This window comes from Panthera leo, chromosome D4 (assembly GCF_018350215.1).
Source record: "Panthera leo isolate Ple1 chromosome D4, P.leo_Ple1_pat1.1, whole genome shotgun sequence".
In the NCBI taxonomy this organism is placed as follows: Eukaryota; Metazoa; Chordata; class Mammalia; order Carnivora; family Felidae; genus Panthera; species Panthera leo.
This window is the reverse complement of record NC_056691.1, coordinates 84,950,132-84,967,086: the sequence shown is the minus strand read 5'-3', so window position 1 is coordinate 84,967,086 and position 16,955 is coordinate 84,950,132. Positions and strand designations below refer to the sequence as shown.

Genomic DNA, 16,955 nt, shown 5'->3' with positions numbered 1-16,955 from the left:
CGATTAGAGTCAAAGGCAATTTCCTCACAGAGCAAATTTCTCGAGGAGGCTGAAGGCAGAAGACCAGAAGCGACGTCTTTATGGGGCCACACTAAAGGCAGCCCTTGTGGACAGAAGAAAGGGAGGGAAGAGGCACCCCGAGACTGTGTGAGAAGAGGCAGCCGTAGCCTTCAGAGCTATGCTGGCCTGGCTCGCCCCATGGCTGGTGCCCTGCTGACGGGCTCGGTGGCAGAGGAGATGGTGGGGAGGAAGGACCACTTAGATCCAGTCTGACTGCCAAGGGGAGCTGACTGGTGAAGGGAGAGAGATGGGAACTTTGGGATAAATTTCCACTTTAGAGTTCACGATACAAAGATGGGCACGGCTGGATGCTTCTCATGTTCCAGAAAACAGACTTTTAACGGGCTTGCAGGAAAGAGAAAGCAAGTTGATAGGATCCTGTGGGCTGAAGTTCCTGGACGGAGATGGCGAGAGGAACAGGATGCTGTCGCCATGAGGGGAGCCCCTTAAAAGGGGAGCCAATAAAACTTTGCTCAACGGTCTGCCAGCCAAATTTCATTTATTTAAAAAATCTAGTATATCAAAGGTTTGAGTAGGCCGAAAGAATGTGGATTTTAGCAAAGTACTTGGCAAAATTTCTCACGTTACCTGTGTGGACAAGACAGATAAATATGGCTGGACAACGTTAAGGGGAGGGGAATCCATAACTAGCTGGACTAGATGTTCAAGAAGCCGATTAACAGATTGACACCGACCTCAACTGACCTCTCCGGGGGGTGCCCAGGGCGTTATCAATTAGTTCAGTGAAGACATGCCTAGTAGGCTTATCTAGGATGTGGCTGATGGAGAGATCTGGGAGGAGAGTCTATGAACTGGGTAACAGAGAGAAATCCAATAAAGATCTCAAAAAATTGGGATCCTGGGCTAAATTTAACGATGGAATTTACTGAAGGTCAATGCCAGTAAGTCCTGTACTTTAGGTCTAAAAAACCTACTGTGTTAGATGGGATGAAGGACATGTGAAATCACAACAGAAGACATGAAAAGAGACTGGTTTGTAGCTGAACAAGTCGGTAACGTGATTTGGTATTCAACCAGGCAGGAGGGGTGCCATGGGTAAGTTATGGTGCGACAGTCCTGGTGCTGGTGAGACAGCCGCCATCTTGGTCTGCTCTGGGCTTGACTGTGAGTTCAGTATGGGGACTGATCTCTCAAAGGGTCCTCTCAGGTGGCCTACAAGGAGTCCCAGGATGGTGAGGGACCTGAAGTCAGACCACGTGAGGAGAGGGGAGGAAACCATCAGGTCTCATGCTCCAGGAAGGTGTCATCCCTGTCCATTTTTGTTCACCCTCTAGAACCCAGCACTGTGCCAGCACATGGGGAAGTGCAGAAAGATGGGGATCCTGGTCCAGAGAAGACTCGAAGGTGATCGTAACCAAATGTCTGCACGTATTTTCAGAGCTACCACAGGGCGAGGGCTAGAGGGATGGGGCAAGGACGAAAGGGAGGAACAGCAGAGCTGGCTGACCAGGGTCCAGGCAGAGGCCACGTGCTGGGGAGTGAGGGCGGGATTTTATGTGTTGGGGAGAAAGCTGACCTGTGGGACTGCTGAATCCCCTTCTAATTCCGTAACATCCATTTCTACTCTTTATCTGGGCAGCCATTCCATATTTTAAAATATCTAGAGATTTGCCAAACATAATTCTTAAAATCAATGGCACACATTTTTCATGTGTTCCAAAAGAGTGTTCATAAATCATCTCCATCCTGGCTACTCATGGGGGAGCCACGTTACTTCCTTCCTTTCTTTCTCCCCTAGCTGAAGCCAGTGTTTTGTCTTCACTTTTCTTTAGTGCTCAGAGACTGTGACACTCGCTCAGTCTATTGCTGAGTCTACTCAGAGAGACACGTGGGGGAGCTGGAGTGAGAGCTGTGAGCGAGGGGGTCCCTGCTCTCATAGAGCCACTGTTCGGATCCCCCAGGCTGCCCTCCCAGGCAGCCGGGGTCTGGGTGGGGGATCTCAGGCAGGCACCGCCTGGCCAGTCCGTGGCCACAACCCAGAAGCAGGGACAACGCCTGTCCTTTTCTTGCTGGCACCAAAGGTGGCATTCCTGGGGCACGCGGCAGTCCCCTCTCTAGGCCCCTTGGCTCCCAGGGACACGACAAAGCCCCCTTCCCCACCCACCGCCAAACCCTGGAGGTAACAGAACTGCTCCCAGTTCTACAAACGACGCAAGAGGATAGGAACCTCCTCCATATTGGGTGGTGAACACGTAGCAAGTAACTTAAGCCTCAACACGGGTCGCTTGCAAGTTATACTCAAGGAAGCCGCAGGGCGCCTGGAGGCTCAGTCGGTTGAGCATCTGACTTCGCCTTAGGTCATGATCTTGCAGTTCAGGAGTCCGAGCCCCCATCGGGCTCTGTGCCGACATCTTCGGATCCTCTGTCTCCCTCTCTCTGCCCTTCCCCCCACTCTCTCTCTCAAAAATAAACAATTAAAACACTACAAAGAAAAAAAAAGGAAGCCGAGGCCGAGAGCAGTCAGGTGCCAGGATTCGAGTACAGAGTACAGCTTACAGTGGCTGTGTCACTGTAGGGCTGCGGCGGGAGGGTGGGCCTGGCAGTTCAACTGCCTGGGCCTTACCTCCAACTCAGCAGGTGTGGATGTGTGGCCTGGCAGGCCGCCCCACCACTCTGAGCCTCGGCTACCCTGTGAGATGGGGGGAAAGACGCAGCTCTCAGGAGGCTGTGTGAGGGTGACAGGGACCCCGGTCACAAGAGAAGCGAGGCCCCCGGCCCGCAAATGGTGGTTTCCGCCCCGACCTACAGCCACGCGCCAGACAGGCTTCCTTTTAGTACCAGGACTGTGTTTCCTTCTTCTTTTTTTTTTTTTAATTTTATTTTTGGTGGCAGTTTTAACAAAATGCTGATCCACGGCACGGAGCAGCATACAGCACATGAAAGCCAGGATGTGCCGCGGGCTCCGTAGTGCAATTAGCATTCTCCTAAACAAACGAGCTTCAACAGAGCTGTAATTAAGCAGGCCTGTAATTAAGTATATGCCCTTTATCATAACGATCATGCTTAAAAATGGCATGATGCACGGAACTCTGTTATTAATGCTGTAATCCCAGACTGAAGTGCGAGTACATAGAAATCAGCGTGTCAGGCCTGTCACCGGAGTGTTTGTAAAATACATTAAAGAAAAAAACCCAGGAAACAATGAGCTCATTCAACTGTTCTTTTTACAATCAGGCACTACAAGTCAAGAGGATTGTGAATGCTTACAGAATCTGCAAGGTTTAAACAAATAAAGCTCTAATCTGCTACCGTATTAATACCACCCCCTATTTTAAAGAAGGAGAAGGGGGGAATTTTTTCCCCCCCGACTGACCCGAATACCTGACTTTGCTATTCTTGGGGGAAGTAAGTCCAATTTGCACACCGTATTTGTTTGGACGTAGAATCAGACTCCTGCTTACACAGGCAGCCTAGCTAGGACACTGCAGGAACTCTGGCTGGGGATGGGACAGGCTTAGAGTTCCTGGACCTTCCCTTCGCACGGGGACTATCGCTTCACTCGAGAAGGCACTCCCTCAGAGCCGTCCCTTGACTCTCTCCTCCAATCACACACCATCGGACTTCTGCGGGCTCTATGCAAACCCACCGCCGACCAGTTCCCGAGGGCTCCAGAACCACGGCCACCCCATTGCCTTGGGGTACCCACAGCTGCTCGGGGCTGCCCACCCCTTCCCTCACAGACACCTCACCGAGGAAGTGCTCTAATCAATGCATGTGTTAATTTCACCATGCTTGACGAAGGGTCATAAAATCACGTGGCAAAAAATGTGATATTTAAAGGAAAAGACTCCATTCCCAGCATCTCAAGTATTGTCCGCTTATAGGTAAAGCCCTGTAACGTGAACTGGAGTCACAACAGCTCAGAAGTACTTGCACAGACGATGGCGAACGAGGTGGCTTATTGGCAGGTGGTCATTTTCCGAATAAAGGTAAATGCAGCTGGAATGGTGCAAGGCCTTTAATCCCGGGTACCTGCTTGTAAGTAATCAGCAACCTGACCCTTTCTTCTCTCCTTCCCAGTGGATTCAAGAGTCCTTTACAATTTGTGACGGGAAAGATGCCAACACCTCAAGATCTCAAGGCCGGTCCTCAAAATTCATTTGCACACCCAAACGCCAAGCCTGTTCTGTCTTCTTGGTGATTTCACTTTGGGGATATTCCCTGGAAGGTATCTGTAGACACCTCCAGGACTGTCTGCTCAGTGACATTCCAAGTGAGTCCACATAAGGCCGACCACCTCGTTCTGGATCCCCAAAGCAATTTGTTTTTCCAGTTATTCATAAGCCCAAAGAACTGACTTATTAGCCACAGTGACCTCCTGAGGGAGGAGGGAGTGGGTGCCAGAGTCAGACATGTGTGAGCCCTGAGCTGGGCTCAGCCACTTGCTGGCTGTGGGATGCGCTGGGCAAGTCACTGGGCCCAAGTCACAAGGGAGAGGACTAACCACGCCCACTCTGCAGCACTGCTCTGGGGATGAACCCGCAGGGGAGAGAGGGCAGAGCACGGCCCCACTTGCAGTGGGCACGGAGCACGCGGTAGTTACCAGTGATTCGCAGATACCAACAGCCCCCCGCTTCTGCAGAGGCGTGATTCAGGCCGGTCCACCTCGGACTCAGGACAAGGGTTTAATCTCTCTGTGCCTCTCTTTCCTCAACTGTAGAAGGAAAGGATCATACCTGGATCGCTGTGAAGCTTAAAGGAGATAAAGCCCCAGGCACAAAGTACGTGCTCGATAACGGTCACCATGACCATCATCGCCACTGCAGTTGGGGAGAATGCCCTTCCAAGAGAGTAGACCTCTATGGTTTTCGACCTTTTACATCAACACGTTACGTGCAGCCACATTAAGTTCTGTAATCCGGGGGTGTGAGTCCCAATCCAGAGGCTTCTGGAGGTGCGGAGGCAGTGCCCGCCCTGGAGTACCTCAGTGCCCCCCACCCCCCGACCATGGCTCTCCCTGGGGTATGCCATCTCTGGCATTATAGGTCAAGCTCAAGTAGGAGCAAGGCCCAAGCTGGGCCCAGGCTGCTTCACGTCCCCCAGGAAAGAGTCCCAAAAGTGAAGTAAAGAAAATTGCCCCTGGGTGCCAGGTCCATGAAAAATAGCATATTCTTCAACGTAAAGGTGGCTTCACCTGACAAATGAATATTCTCTGAGGTTCTACTGAGTGGGGGCAATTAGGAAGTCTCCCCCCTTCATTTCTCGGCCTCCCTGTCCCCCACACAGAACAACACCTACCAGTAAGTGTCACTTTAGTCATGTGGCCCACTTCATCCCCCCACATCCCTGGGAGGAAAGTGAGAGCCCTCCAACATCTGTGCCCCCACTTCCAGAGCTGCCCCTCGGGGGCCCGGGAGCTGGGGCCTGAGCAGAGGGAGCCTAGAGGGCAGGAGTCCAGAGAGGTTGGGCCACGTGCACTCCACAGCCACGGGAAACTCTAGGCCTGTGCACAAGGACATCTTCCTCCCTCTGCTGCAGAAATGCTTTTCAATTTTTTAAGTTTATTTATTTAGAGAGAGACAGAGAGAGTGAGCAGGGGAGGAGCGGGGAGAGGGGGAGAAAGAGAGAGGGAGAAAGAGAGAGGGAGAAAGAGAGAGGGAGAAAGAGAGAGAGAGAGAGAATGAATGAATGAATGAATGAATATCCCAAGCCGGCTCTGCACTGCCAGCTCGGAGCCTGATTTGGGGCTCCAACCCACGAACCGTGAGATCATGACCTGAGCCGAAACCAAGAGTCTGACACTCGACCGACTGAGCCACCCAGGCGCCCCCAGAAATGCTTTTTAAATTTTCACGAGTATTTAGTGGCTTGGGCAGAGACCTACTAGTTTTGCTCAAGGTAAAGATAAAATCCAACTAAGTGACACTTTTCCCCATGAGCAAAAGGCTCCTGGACAGTTGAGGAGCCACGGGGTAAATGTCCCCAGTGCGGGACAGAAACTCCTAAGCGAGCTGGAGCGTAACAAAAGGGGCTCTGTAAAGGCAGAGAAGAAGCAGATGGAGGGCCAGCGAAGGTCTGCTGCCCCTGGGAGCGACCACAGTCCTCCGGAACACAGGCACGGTCTGAACAAGCAGTTCAGGCCACGGCGAGTTGGGGATGGGGGCCAAGTGCGGACGCGGGACAGCCTGGCCTCTAGCTGCTGAGCGCCGGAACGTCAGGTGCGGGGCATGCGGGCAGGGCTCGGCCGCATGGGCAGGAACACACGCCTCCCCATCTTCTCAAGACCGACTCGTACACGGGCAGTCCCGACTTAAGACGGTTCCACTTACGAGTTTTCCACTTTATGATGGTACAAAGGGACGTGCTTTTGGTGGAGGCCAGATTTCAAATGTTGAATTTTGATCCTATCCTGAGCTAGCGACGAGCGGAACGGTCCCTTCGTGGTGCAGGGCGGCAGGTCCCAGGCAGCCAGGTGACCACGAGCCAACGGCCATGCTGTCCCCGAATAGCCATCCTGTTTGTCACTTTCAGTACAGTATTCAACACATTACAAGAGATAGCCAACACTTTAGCAGCATATAGTAGGTTTTTAGACCCTCTTGCCCAACTGTAGGCCACCTTAAGTGTTCTGAGCACGTCTCAGGTAGGCTAGGCTAGGCTATGACGCCGGTAGGGCAGGTATAGTAAATGCATTTTCAACCCGCGATGGGTTTATTGGGACGTAACCCCACAGGGAGACGGGGAAGACCTGTATATTTTTAAGTCGTATTTTTTTAACCCCCTCAATAAAGGAATACATTTTAATTTTGAGAGAGAGAGCGCGAGCAAGTGGGGGAGGAGAAGAGGGGAGGAGCAGAGAGAGAATCTTAAGCAGGCTCCACGCTCGGCGTGGGGCTCCAGGCAGGGCTGCATCTCACAATCCTGAGATCACAACCTGAGCTGAAGCCAAGAATCAGATCCTTAACCAACCGCACATAGCACCCAGGCACCCCAGATGAATACATTTTCTGAACAAACAGTTCCAAAAGTATAGCTGAGTTAAAGCACCCCTTGAATTCAGAGCCCTGATCCCACACCCTCCTCAGGGCTAGCCCTGGATGTGGTCTATGCACGGCCCATGGGGTCTTCCCAACCTGTTTGCATGTGCGGAATACATGCACGTACGGACCCGTTTGCATACGTAGAGAAGAAATACAGAATTTTGTCTTGCATGTGCCTGTGTTTTTCATAAAAACAGTATCACCGCAGAGCTAACTGTTCTGAATTTTGCCTTTTTTTCAATAGCTATCTGCATTCCCATGTTGGTAGCGACAGACGTATCTTGGTCTTTTTAACAGCTGAACAGGAGAGTGGAGAGACCACCAATGGCCAGCTCATAAGGAGCCCTGACTGCCATTTTAAGTGGCCTGCATGTCACCATGAGGTCCCTGGGGAGCCACTGAAGGGTTTTTGAGCTGGAGAGAGACATGGTCATGTTTTGTTTTAGGAAAGTCTTTTTTTGACTGTGGAGAGAAGCATGGATTAGAGGGAGTGAGGCTGGAGGCAGGACCATGAGGGAGGAGGTTCTTGGCAGGAAAAGAGGTGCGGGATGCCGGTGGTGGCATCTAGGACTGTGAGAGTAAGAAGGGAGTAGTGGGGACAGATCGAGAGGTATTCAGACGCAGGACCAAGAGACTTGGCAACTGGCTGCAGCAGTGAAAGGGGGAGGAGGCGAGGGTGACCCCGAGATTCCAGCTTGGCCATCGGGAGAATAGGGGGCCGGGGGACCGGGAGAGGAGTGCAGGGTAAGCTGGTGGGGGCCCTTTTGGCTGTGTTGGATTTGAGAGGCTTGCAAGACAACCCAAGAGAGAAACTGGTGAATGTGGTTGGGACGTCACGAGCAAGATGCAACATTGGTCGGTAAGGACCGCCCAGATGGAAATACAGAAGTGAGGGCTGGGGAGGACTGGGGGGTTCCAGCCTGCTGGTGACTGAGGCACGAGAGAAGATGAGACATTCTGGGAAAAACACACGGTGGAAAGAGGGCAGGCCCACGACAGGGGACTGAGGACTGCTGACATCGGATGCTCGGGCTGAGGAAGATAAATCGGCCAGGGGGTTAGAATGGCGCTGGATCAAACCTGGAGGTGACAGCATAAGCTTGATGTTAAGAAGTAGATACAGATACATAAACATACATAGTTACATATGTGTTTATACACTTGTGCACTTAGATGTATGCACACGCACTCCCAACATACACAACTGTAGGTATATCTCTATCCGCTGACAGCCCAGGAGCCGTGAGCCACACCTAGTGCCCAGATTTTGGGTTCTGGTGTTCTCCTCCGGAAGAAACAGGGGCTCTTTGTGGAGAAGTGGCTGATGGAAGGGAGGCGGGGAAGGGACAAGTCTGGGACATGCTGTTGTACCAGAAAGAAAGGTATCCTCAAAGAATCAGGGAAAGTCTGCAGAAGGATCCGGGAGCCAGTGGGAAGGGGCTCCTGCTGGCCAGTCGAACAATTTGAGTGTCAAAGTAATGACGACAATGAATAAGAACGCACCAGTGCACACCCAACCCGCACAAACTGGGGATAAGGGGAAGCTCTTCCTTACAATAAAATGCCAACTCCTATCGAAGGAATGACAGAGTTACAAAAATTGGTGGATTATCTGATGAGGAGGGAGCTATTCACGTAGCCCCCAAATACTTCCCACTAATTACATATCCGCCACAAAAGGAAACACGCTAATTTTACAGTAAAGAAACCCGGCGAACAGCACCATAGGCAGGGGATCCCAGCTGGGTCATGCCAACATCTCAAATCTCCTGACGGGATGCCCTGAGAAGGGGACAGTGTCTGTTGACGCAGTGACAGTGAAAAGAAAACCAGCCTTGTAGTGAGGAGGCCCACGTGCGTGGCGGTCACATCTCGGTGTCCTCATCGGAGAGTGAATGGGCTGGGCCAGATGTCTCAGCCGGTGCTCATCTGCGACTTAAAAAAAAAAAAATGCCACCTGCTGTTCCTTCCCCAGGAGGTTCTGATTTGCTCGCTCTGAGCTGTGGGCCCCGGGTAGCAGGTTTTTCAACGCTCCCGGGTGGGTCTGAGGTGCAGCCTTGGGCTACATGAAGTCTAAAATCCCTCCTAGTTGGACATTCTTCCGTCTCACAGAAGCATCATATTAAATACGTATCGGTGATTTGAGACCGGGATGAAGCCCCAGAAGATACAGTTCTCAACCCCCCTGGAGGTAACAGCTGGTTTCTTGCTGACTTCTCCAGCCCTCGACCAGATTCTACTCACAAAGCCTTGTAACGGGTTCTGGTCAGATGCCTCCCCTTCCCTTTGCTGGAACCAAAGAGCAAGGAGAGAAGGTGTCCCAGGTTTCGGTACGTCTGAAGCCGCTCCGGACCCACCGCTCTCTGGAGAGCGCTGCCCCAGGTGTGCCCGCCCGGGGGACAGAGGAGTGGGCCAGGGCATTGCACACAGCCCCGTTTGAACCTCCGGATGGCCCTGTGAGGTGCTGCCATGCCCACCCTGCCAAAGCGACCTGGAACGCGGAAGGGAAGGGACTTATCAGGGCCACACAGCTGGTGAGTGGCAGGGCTGGGGCAGGAACGGGGATGCTCGCTCCAAGTCCGCCGCCTTCCCGCTGTGCGAAGGATGAGGCGGGGATGTCCTCCAAGAAATGAAAACGTGACCGACAAATGGAAGCGGACTGTAATCCAGAAGCGGAGAGAGCGGGTGGCAGGCGTGTGGAGGTGGAAGAGGTCTGGGAGCCACCGCCCGCGGCATCTTCGGGGCACTCTCCCAGGGGACACCCTTACAGCCAAGGCAGATAGACTCGCCTCTGCCGTTCGTTCTCCGATGTCATGATTCCACTTCGTAGGTAAGCTTTTAATGGTCTGAGCTCCCACGCACTTTATCAACAGGATAGTGGGCTCGAATATCCCCCAAAGAGGACAGGTAGGACCCCATTAGACATTTTATTTAAGATTTGAAAAGAGCTTGCCTATAGGTTAAAGAGAAATGGCGCAAAATGTGGCATTTTGGAACCACCGCACCGAGCTCTTCTGACCTTGATTAGCGGGATCAAATTCCCCAGGGCCTGGGCATCCCCCAGGGAAGGAGACACTCTGGGACGAGGGCCCCGAGGCGCAGCCACCGTGGGAGAGGCTGCCTGAGCGGCTCCAGGCTTCAGCCTCCCTAAGCTGCTGGGTGGTTCCGAGACCAGGCACAGTGGCGGACAGGGACGGGCCCAATAAAACGGGACCTCCACGCAGAGCCTGATGGCAGTCTAAACCGAACTTGAACTTACACAAGACCGCGCTGCTTGCGTGCATTCAGACCAGGCCAGAACTTAGCTGGAAGGGAAAAAAGGGGCACTTTTAGGTCTTGCGTTTTTCTCCCTCAACAGAAAGCTCAAATCCTGAACTTCCCAGTTCAGCAGCCAAGGCCTGGCCGTCGTCCGCCTCACGTAGCTAGATCTCTACCGTCTCACGTTAGCTAGACCTCTACCGGTGGAGGTGGGCAGGCTCCGCCGGCCCCCACGGCAGGGCATGGAATGACAGGAGACTAGAATTGAATGCCCGTGGCTGGGATGGGGCGCAGGAGCACGCACACCGGATCTACACCGCGGTGCGTTTTCCAAACAGCATCGTTTTCGAGAAACTTCGCCCCAGGAAACGGCTTCTCTTGAAAGCAGTTTATCACCTTCCACAAACTCCCGTCCTGCGGACGGGCTCTCTGGACAGCGGTGATCTGAAGAGGAAGCTCTGAGAAACGATGCCTGAGCGGACACCCACCTTGACGTGGAAATCCCAGGGAGTGTGCTCCCTTCCGTTAAACCTGGCGTGTCTGTGAAGTACAATGCCATAAATTACCCAGATCTCAGATTTAATATTAACCTTTAAAGGGCATGTCACAAAAATGTATTCTCTAAATATTGGTTGTTAGTTCACTTTGTAAGTCTATCACGGAAATAGGTATAAGGCTGCCACCCGTCTCTGACTACACCTGTCACAGACGTCTCCTGCCACCTGACAGTAATTCCAACCGAACCCAGCAGCCCCACGAGCGAACAATTCAACCATCCACTCTAACCACGACCCAAGCTCAGCCTTGAGATTTAATAATAGAGCCTGCTAATAGGACTCTAATTTCTAGAGCTGATGAACTTTCAGAGGCAACACGGGTTGAAATAGCGAGCGCAGAGATGACAAAGAATTTTAATCCAGGGTCCTTTGAACTATCCGGTGTAATAAGCACTTGTTCCTTCCCACAATGGGCATATAAAAGAGAAATCTCAATAATAATTGCTGTAATTATCTTGAAAAATATGCAGAGATTAATGGTGATTATGAAAATCTGTGTAATTGTTCTCTGAAATCATCACTGATCAAGCGGGATCCTGAGATGGCCGCTGCCAGAGAACTTTTAACGCCGAACAACATGTGGGCGCTGAAATGTGACATTTTGGCTCTCTCCTTGTAAAATATTACCCTGTGTTTACGAAGTTGTTTTTCATCATTTCCGAGACCCTGGCCTGCATTTTAACTCTTCATACCAGTGCCCTGAAAAGGTTCCAAGACGCCCTTAATGGGATGCGTATGTCATTGTGGTTCAAAGCCCCAAGTTCAACTTGTTATTTATTCAAATAATTAATTACTCTTGTATCCATCGAGCAGTTTGTCATGACACATTAATGACTTGATAGACTTCTATGAACTGGTGAACACAGAACAGCAGAGCGTTTTTATCGTCATTTAATTTTAAAACGATCCTGTGTGAAATTATCTAGTCGTGAGTGATGGTAGCATAAAGAACAGACTCAGCAAAGCCCCTTTTGGATCATCGCTTTATTAATGGTAACGTCAGGGAAATGAAAAATGCTAACATTGTCATATTCCGCTGCTGGGTGGAGATGAATGGCTGGGGGACGGGGCGAGGGCTCCCAGCGCTCACTGCCAAGAGCACGGAGCCCCTCCTGGCGCCCGGCCGGCGGGGACCCCAGCCTCACACACCCACAAGCTCCTCGAGACCACCTCCATGCCCGGGCTCCCTTTCCAGTTTATGGCTCTCGACGTCTATTACTTTGTGTGTGTGGTCTTTTTAAAAAAATTTTTTTTCCCCACTTGAATTTTCCACTAGCGATCTAAAGCACCCTCACGAAAACATTTCACTTTATTGCTTTGAACATTAAATGTTATTAATCCAATAGAAAAACGTTAAAGATATTGCTGTCACCTTTAAATGTGAAATGATATTGGGCGCTAAAAAACGCTGGGTTAGTAGAAAAGATGTTCCCTTAGTTTTCAAGTCTTGAGATAACCGTTTTGGGTGGATGGTAAAATAATATTTCTACATGGCTCACAGCACAACATCTGCTTAAAAGACACTTCCTGTTCAGCTTTTTTTTTTTTTTTTATATAGCGAAAATTGTTTCTCAATTGTTTTAATTACAAACTTGGGACTTTATGCAAACTACTCCGTGGCAGTGTGATTGGAAGACAATAGACGCAGTCCCTGATGAGCCCCGAACCAGCCAGCGGGCGGAATCGCGGGGGACTCTCTGCCGGCCACGTGCATTGGCGCGTCCACTGGGGACGCAACACAACAGGCAGTGAGGCATTGTTCCCGTCCCGCCCCCCCCCCCCCCCCCCCCCCCCCCCCCCCCCGACAGAGAAGAAAGAGTGGATCTCTCTCCCCTTACAAGCTTCCTGCTTCTGTTTCCCGGATCCCAGTGAAAAGCTCTACCACCCACCTGGATGTCTGATCCCGGGGCCTGGGACAGTAGGGACTTGTCCCCTATCCCCTCCTGCACCTGTCATCAGTACTTTAAATCCCAAAGAGGGGGGGCGGTGGTGGCGGCTCACAGTTAGTTTAACTCCTACTCTGTGCCAGGCCCTGGTCTAGGGGCTTTCTGTGTCTTGATGGATTTCTCATGACAATCCTGAGTTATGTATCGTTACTCATTCTCGTCACCCCCAGCCCCCTCCAATTTTACACAGGACGCTCCGGCTGAGGGCACTGAGGCAACCTGCCAGGAGCACACGGCAGCAAGACGCAGAAGCAGAGTTGAACCGAGGAGCTGCCTCCCTCCCACGACACCACAGAGCCTCTCGATCCTCTCTGGACCACAGTCCTGGACACGGGGGATGCCCGCCCCTCTGGCCCTGACATCGCCTGCTCCGCGTCACTCTAATCTCCTACTAACTGGCACAACTATCAATGTGGTCTGCGTTGAGATGGGGTGCGTTGAGATTTGATAAACAAATCCAAGGACCCGGGAAGGTCCAAGCCAGAGGTTTAGTTTGGTGGCCTATCCTCTGGAATGCCTTCCTTTTCCAGGTGGAGACACTGGGGCCCAAGTGCTCACGACTTCCACGGGGACATTTCCAGCAAAGTGGGAGCTGAAGCCCTGGTCGCCCGAGGCCCCAGGCTGCCTCCACCCAGGACCTGCCTCATGTGCAGGGAGCACTTGCAGGGGCACAGCCTCACTTTGCCCCCTCAGGGAGGTGTGAACAGAGCCACTGAGAGCACACGCAGCGAGGTGGGGGCGTGCCAGGGTTAGAGACCGTGCGGTGGCAGATTCGTTTGGGGGACTGCTGGGGCCTCTCAGAGAGACTGGCAGGCATCCTCTAGAGCAGCTGAGACGCGTATATGACACTGTAGATGCCACAGGCAGGAAAAAAAAACCCAGTGGTTTCAAATAGGAGCCCCCAAGTGAAAAGTCCAGACAGGTAACGCAAATGGCAGGAGACCCTGCTTCTCAGGCAGGGCACCTCCACCTGGGGAGCCAGCCCACGGAAAACAAGCCCTGAGCACAGGAGCCCTCTCTCTGGAGAGCAATCACGTCTCTGGAGATGGTGCCCCTGTGGGAGAGGGGCCGGTCCAGACAAGCGAGGGGGGTAAGGCAGGCACTGGTAAGCGTGGTCTTTGTTAGCACTTTGAAGACGGTGTCTTCACCTGAATGTGAGACAGGAAAGCATCAAAACCTTTGAGGAGAAAGCAGGAAAAAACCTTTTTGACCTAAGCCGCAGCAATTTCTTACTCAACACATCTCCAAAGGCAAGGGAATTAAAAGCAAAAATGAACTATTGGGACCTCATCAAGATAAAAAGCTTCTGCACTGCAAAGGAAACAATCAACAAAACTAAAAGGCAACCGACGGAATGGGAAAAGATATTTGCAAATGACATATTGGATAAAGGGCTAGTATCCAAAACCCTTATAAGGAACTCCCCAAACTCTACCCCCGAAAAACAAATAATCCAGTGAAGAAATGGGCAGAAGACATGAATAGACACTTTTCCAAAGAAGACATCCAGACGGCCAACAGACACATGAAAAGATGCTCAACGTCACTCCTCATCAGGGAAATACAAATCAAAACAACACTGAGATACCACCTCACACCGGTCAGAGTGGCTAAAATGAACAAATCAGGAGACAATAGATGCTGGGGAGGATGTGGAGAAACGGGAACCCTCTTGCACTGTCGGTGGGAATGCAAACTGGTGCAGTCGCTCTGGAAAACAGTGTGGAGGTTCCTCAGAAAATTAAAAATATAATTAACTTATGACCCAGAAATAGCACTACTAGGAATTTAGCACTACAGGAGTGCTGATGCATAGGGGCACACGTACCCCAATGTTTATGGCAGCACTTTCAACAATAGCCAAATTATGGAAAAGAGCCTAAATGTCCATCAACTGATGAATGGATAAAGAAGATGTGGTTTATATATACAATGGAATACTACTTGGCAATGAGAAAGAATGAAATCCAGCCATTTGCAGCAATGTGGATGGAACTGGAGGGTATTTTGCTAAGTGAAATAAGTCAGAGAAAGATACCATATGTTTTCACTCATATGCGGATCTTGAGAAACTTGACAGAAGACCATAGGGGAAGGGAAGGGAGGAAAAAAGTTACAGAGAGGGATGGAGGCAAACCATAAGAGATTCTTGGATACTGAGAACAAACAGAGTTGATGGGGGGTGGGGAAGAGGGGAAAGTGGGTGATGGGCATTGAGGAGGGCACTTGTTGGGATGAGCACTGGGTATTGTACGGAAACCAGGTCAACAGTAAGTAATATTAAAAAAAATAAATAAAAATAAAGATGGTGTCTTCAAAGCTGGCCCCCACATTCCAGAAGACACATCCTCTCTCTCCAAACCACAGGTCCTCAGACTTCCGAATGTGTCAGAATGACCTGGGATGCTCCTGAAAAATACAAAAATCCCTAGCCCCAAACCTCGAGACTCTGGCTCAATGGCACCATGAGAAGCCCCAGCCTGTGCCTGGAGCCAGAGAGTGCTTCCATGAGGGTCTCAGGGCTACAGTTTCCTGAAGATTTATGCACAAACAGGTCTCTGTTTGCCCATAAGGACTAACTGTGGCAGGGCCAGGCAGTACCACAGTACTGGCCACTGCTGTCACTTGGCAAAAGCCAGGCACTATGCTAGACCACATCACAACCCAGAGAGGCAAATGGGGGTCACCCTGTCTCATGGCGGTGAGAGGCAAGGGAGCCATGCTTCCAGTCCAAAGGGAGGCCAGCACGTCTAGCTTAGAAGCTCAGGATTTTGACACTCCTACATAATTTAAGACAAGATGTCAAGAAATACCAATGCCAAAGCACAACCAGGCTCTCCACTAAGTGATTATTAATCACGTATTATGTAACCCAACCACAGGTATCTCTTGGTTCAGATCTTCCATGGGCAAGATACCCAGAAAGGTCGTTGGTCTATCTTTATATCTGCAGTGAGTTTCTGCAGTCCTCAGGGTTTTTTCTCTCTTTCTCTCTCTCCTTTCTTTCTTTCTGTCTTTCTGTCTTTTATTTTTGAGAGAGAAAGAGAGAGAGAGAACGAGAATGAACAGGGGAGGGGCAGAAAGACAGGGAGACACAGAATACCGAGCAGGTTCCAGGCTCTGAGCTGTCAGCATAGAGCCTGACACGGGGCTCAAACCCATGAACGGCGAGATCATGACCTGAGCCAAAGTCAGACACTCAACTGACTAAGCCACCCAAGTGCCCCTGGAGTCCTCAGGGTTTTGAATCGCTTTTACCCTCAACAGTAGGAAAGAAAGGTAATCTTCAACTAGCTTATGATGGTCTTTTCTGGAATCCAGACAGAAGGCTTTCTTTTTTTCCTCTCTCTGACTAACTCAAGTTGAGCTCTTTATATTTTGAAGCTAAGGAGCCCATTTCTAACTTGTACTGGATCCTTCAACCTTTCTGGGCTTCCCTGGGTAATGACTTCCAGCCACTTGAAAATCTGCCCTGAGTTTTTCAAAGGGACCCTTTGGTCAGAACAAAGTACGAAAGATACATTTCAGTGGAACCTAACAGCTTAAAAAGACATGTGTAAGTGATTTCTCCACCACGAGGCTTTCAGAGCCACTGCAGCTGCTGGGGAGGAAGCAATGCAGGCAGGAATTAGGGGGCACCTCATGAAACGCAAGGTTCAACGGGAAAGCAGGGGCATGTTCTTAAAAATACTTTAAAGCCCCAGGAAAGGGGAAATATTACATGAATTAAAAAACCCCAAACCAAAAACCAGAAGGGGAAACAGAAACCCTGCAGGTAGACAAAGCTATCGGCCAGTGTGGAGTGAGGGCCGCTTAGAAATGAGAGAACTCACACTCCCCAAGTTGGAAGACCTGTGGAGTAACTTCCCTTCTGGATCGCACACCCATTATCTCCTTTATCCTAGTTTCTACCCTGTGCCCCAGAGGCTGACCCTGTTCCGCGGTCGCCATGACGACACCGGAGCTCAGAGAGGTTTATGGGCCTGCTCTATGCAGCCCAGTGGGCCTGTAACAGAGCCAGGTGTTGACTATGGGCCTCCTGACTGCTGTGTAATCATTTACTGGGTCAATGGAAAAACCATTTCAGCAGAGGCCTGGAAGGGACCCCTGATGCCAAAGTCAAAGGCTGCCTC

General features: G+C 51.0%; 1 protein-coding gene across 7 annotated transcripts in view; it reads right to left on the bottom strand.

Moving 5' to 3' along the window:
* The window catches only part of MVB12B (multivesicular body subunit 12B), a 196,799-nt gene that overhangs the window by 26,454 nt on the left and 153,390 nt on the right, over nt 1-16,955 (bottom strand). The window contains exon 8 of one of the 7 annotated variants that reach the window (XM_042914046.1): nt 8,590-8,996. The exons of the other annotated variants lie outside the window; for them this stretch is intronic. Coding sequence (XP_042769980.1) covers nt 8,809-8,996 — 188 coding nt within the window. The 3' untranslated portion in view covers nt 8,590-8,808. Of the gene's footprint in view, nt 1-8,589; nt 8,997-16,955 lie in introns of those variants that run through there. 7 annotated transcript variants of the gene reach the window in all.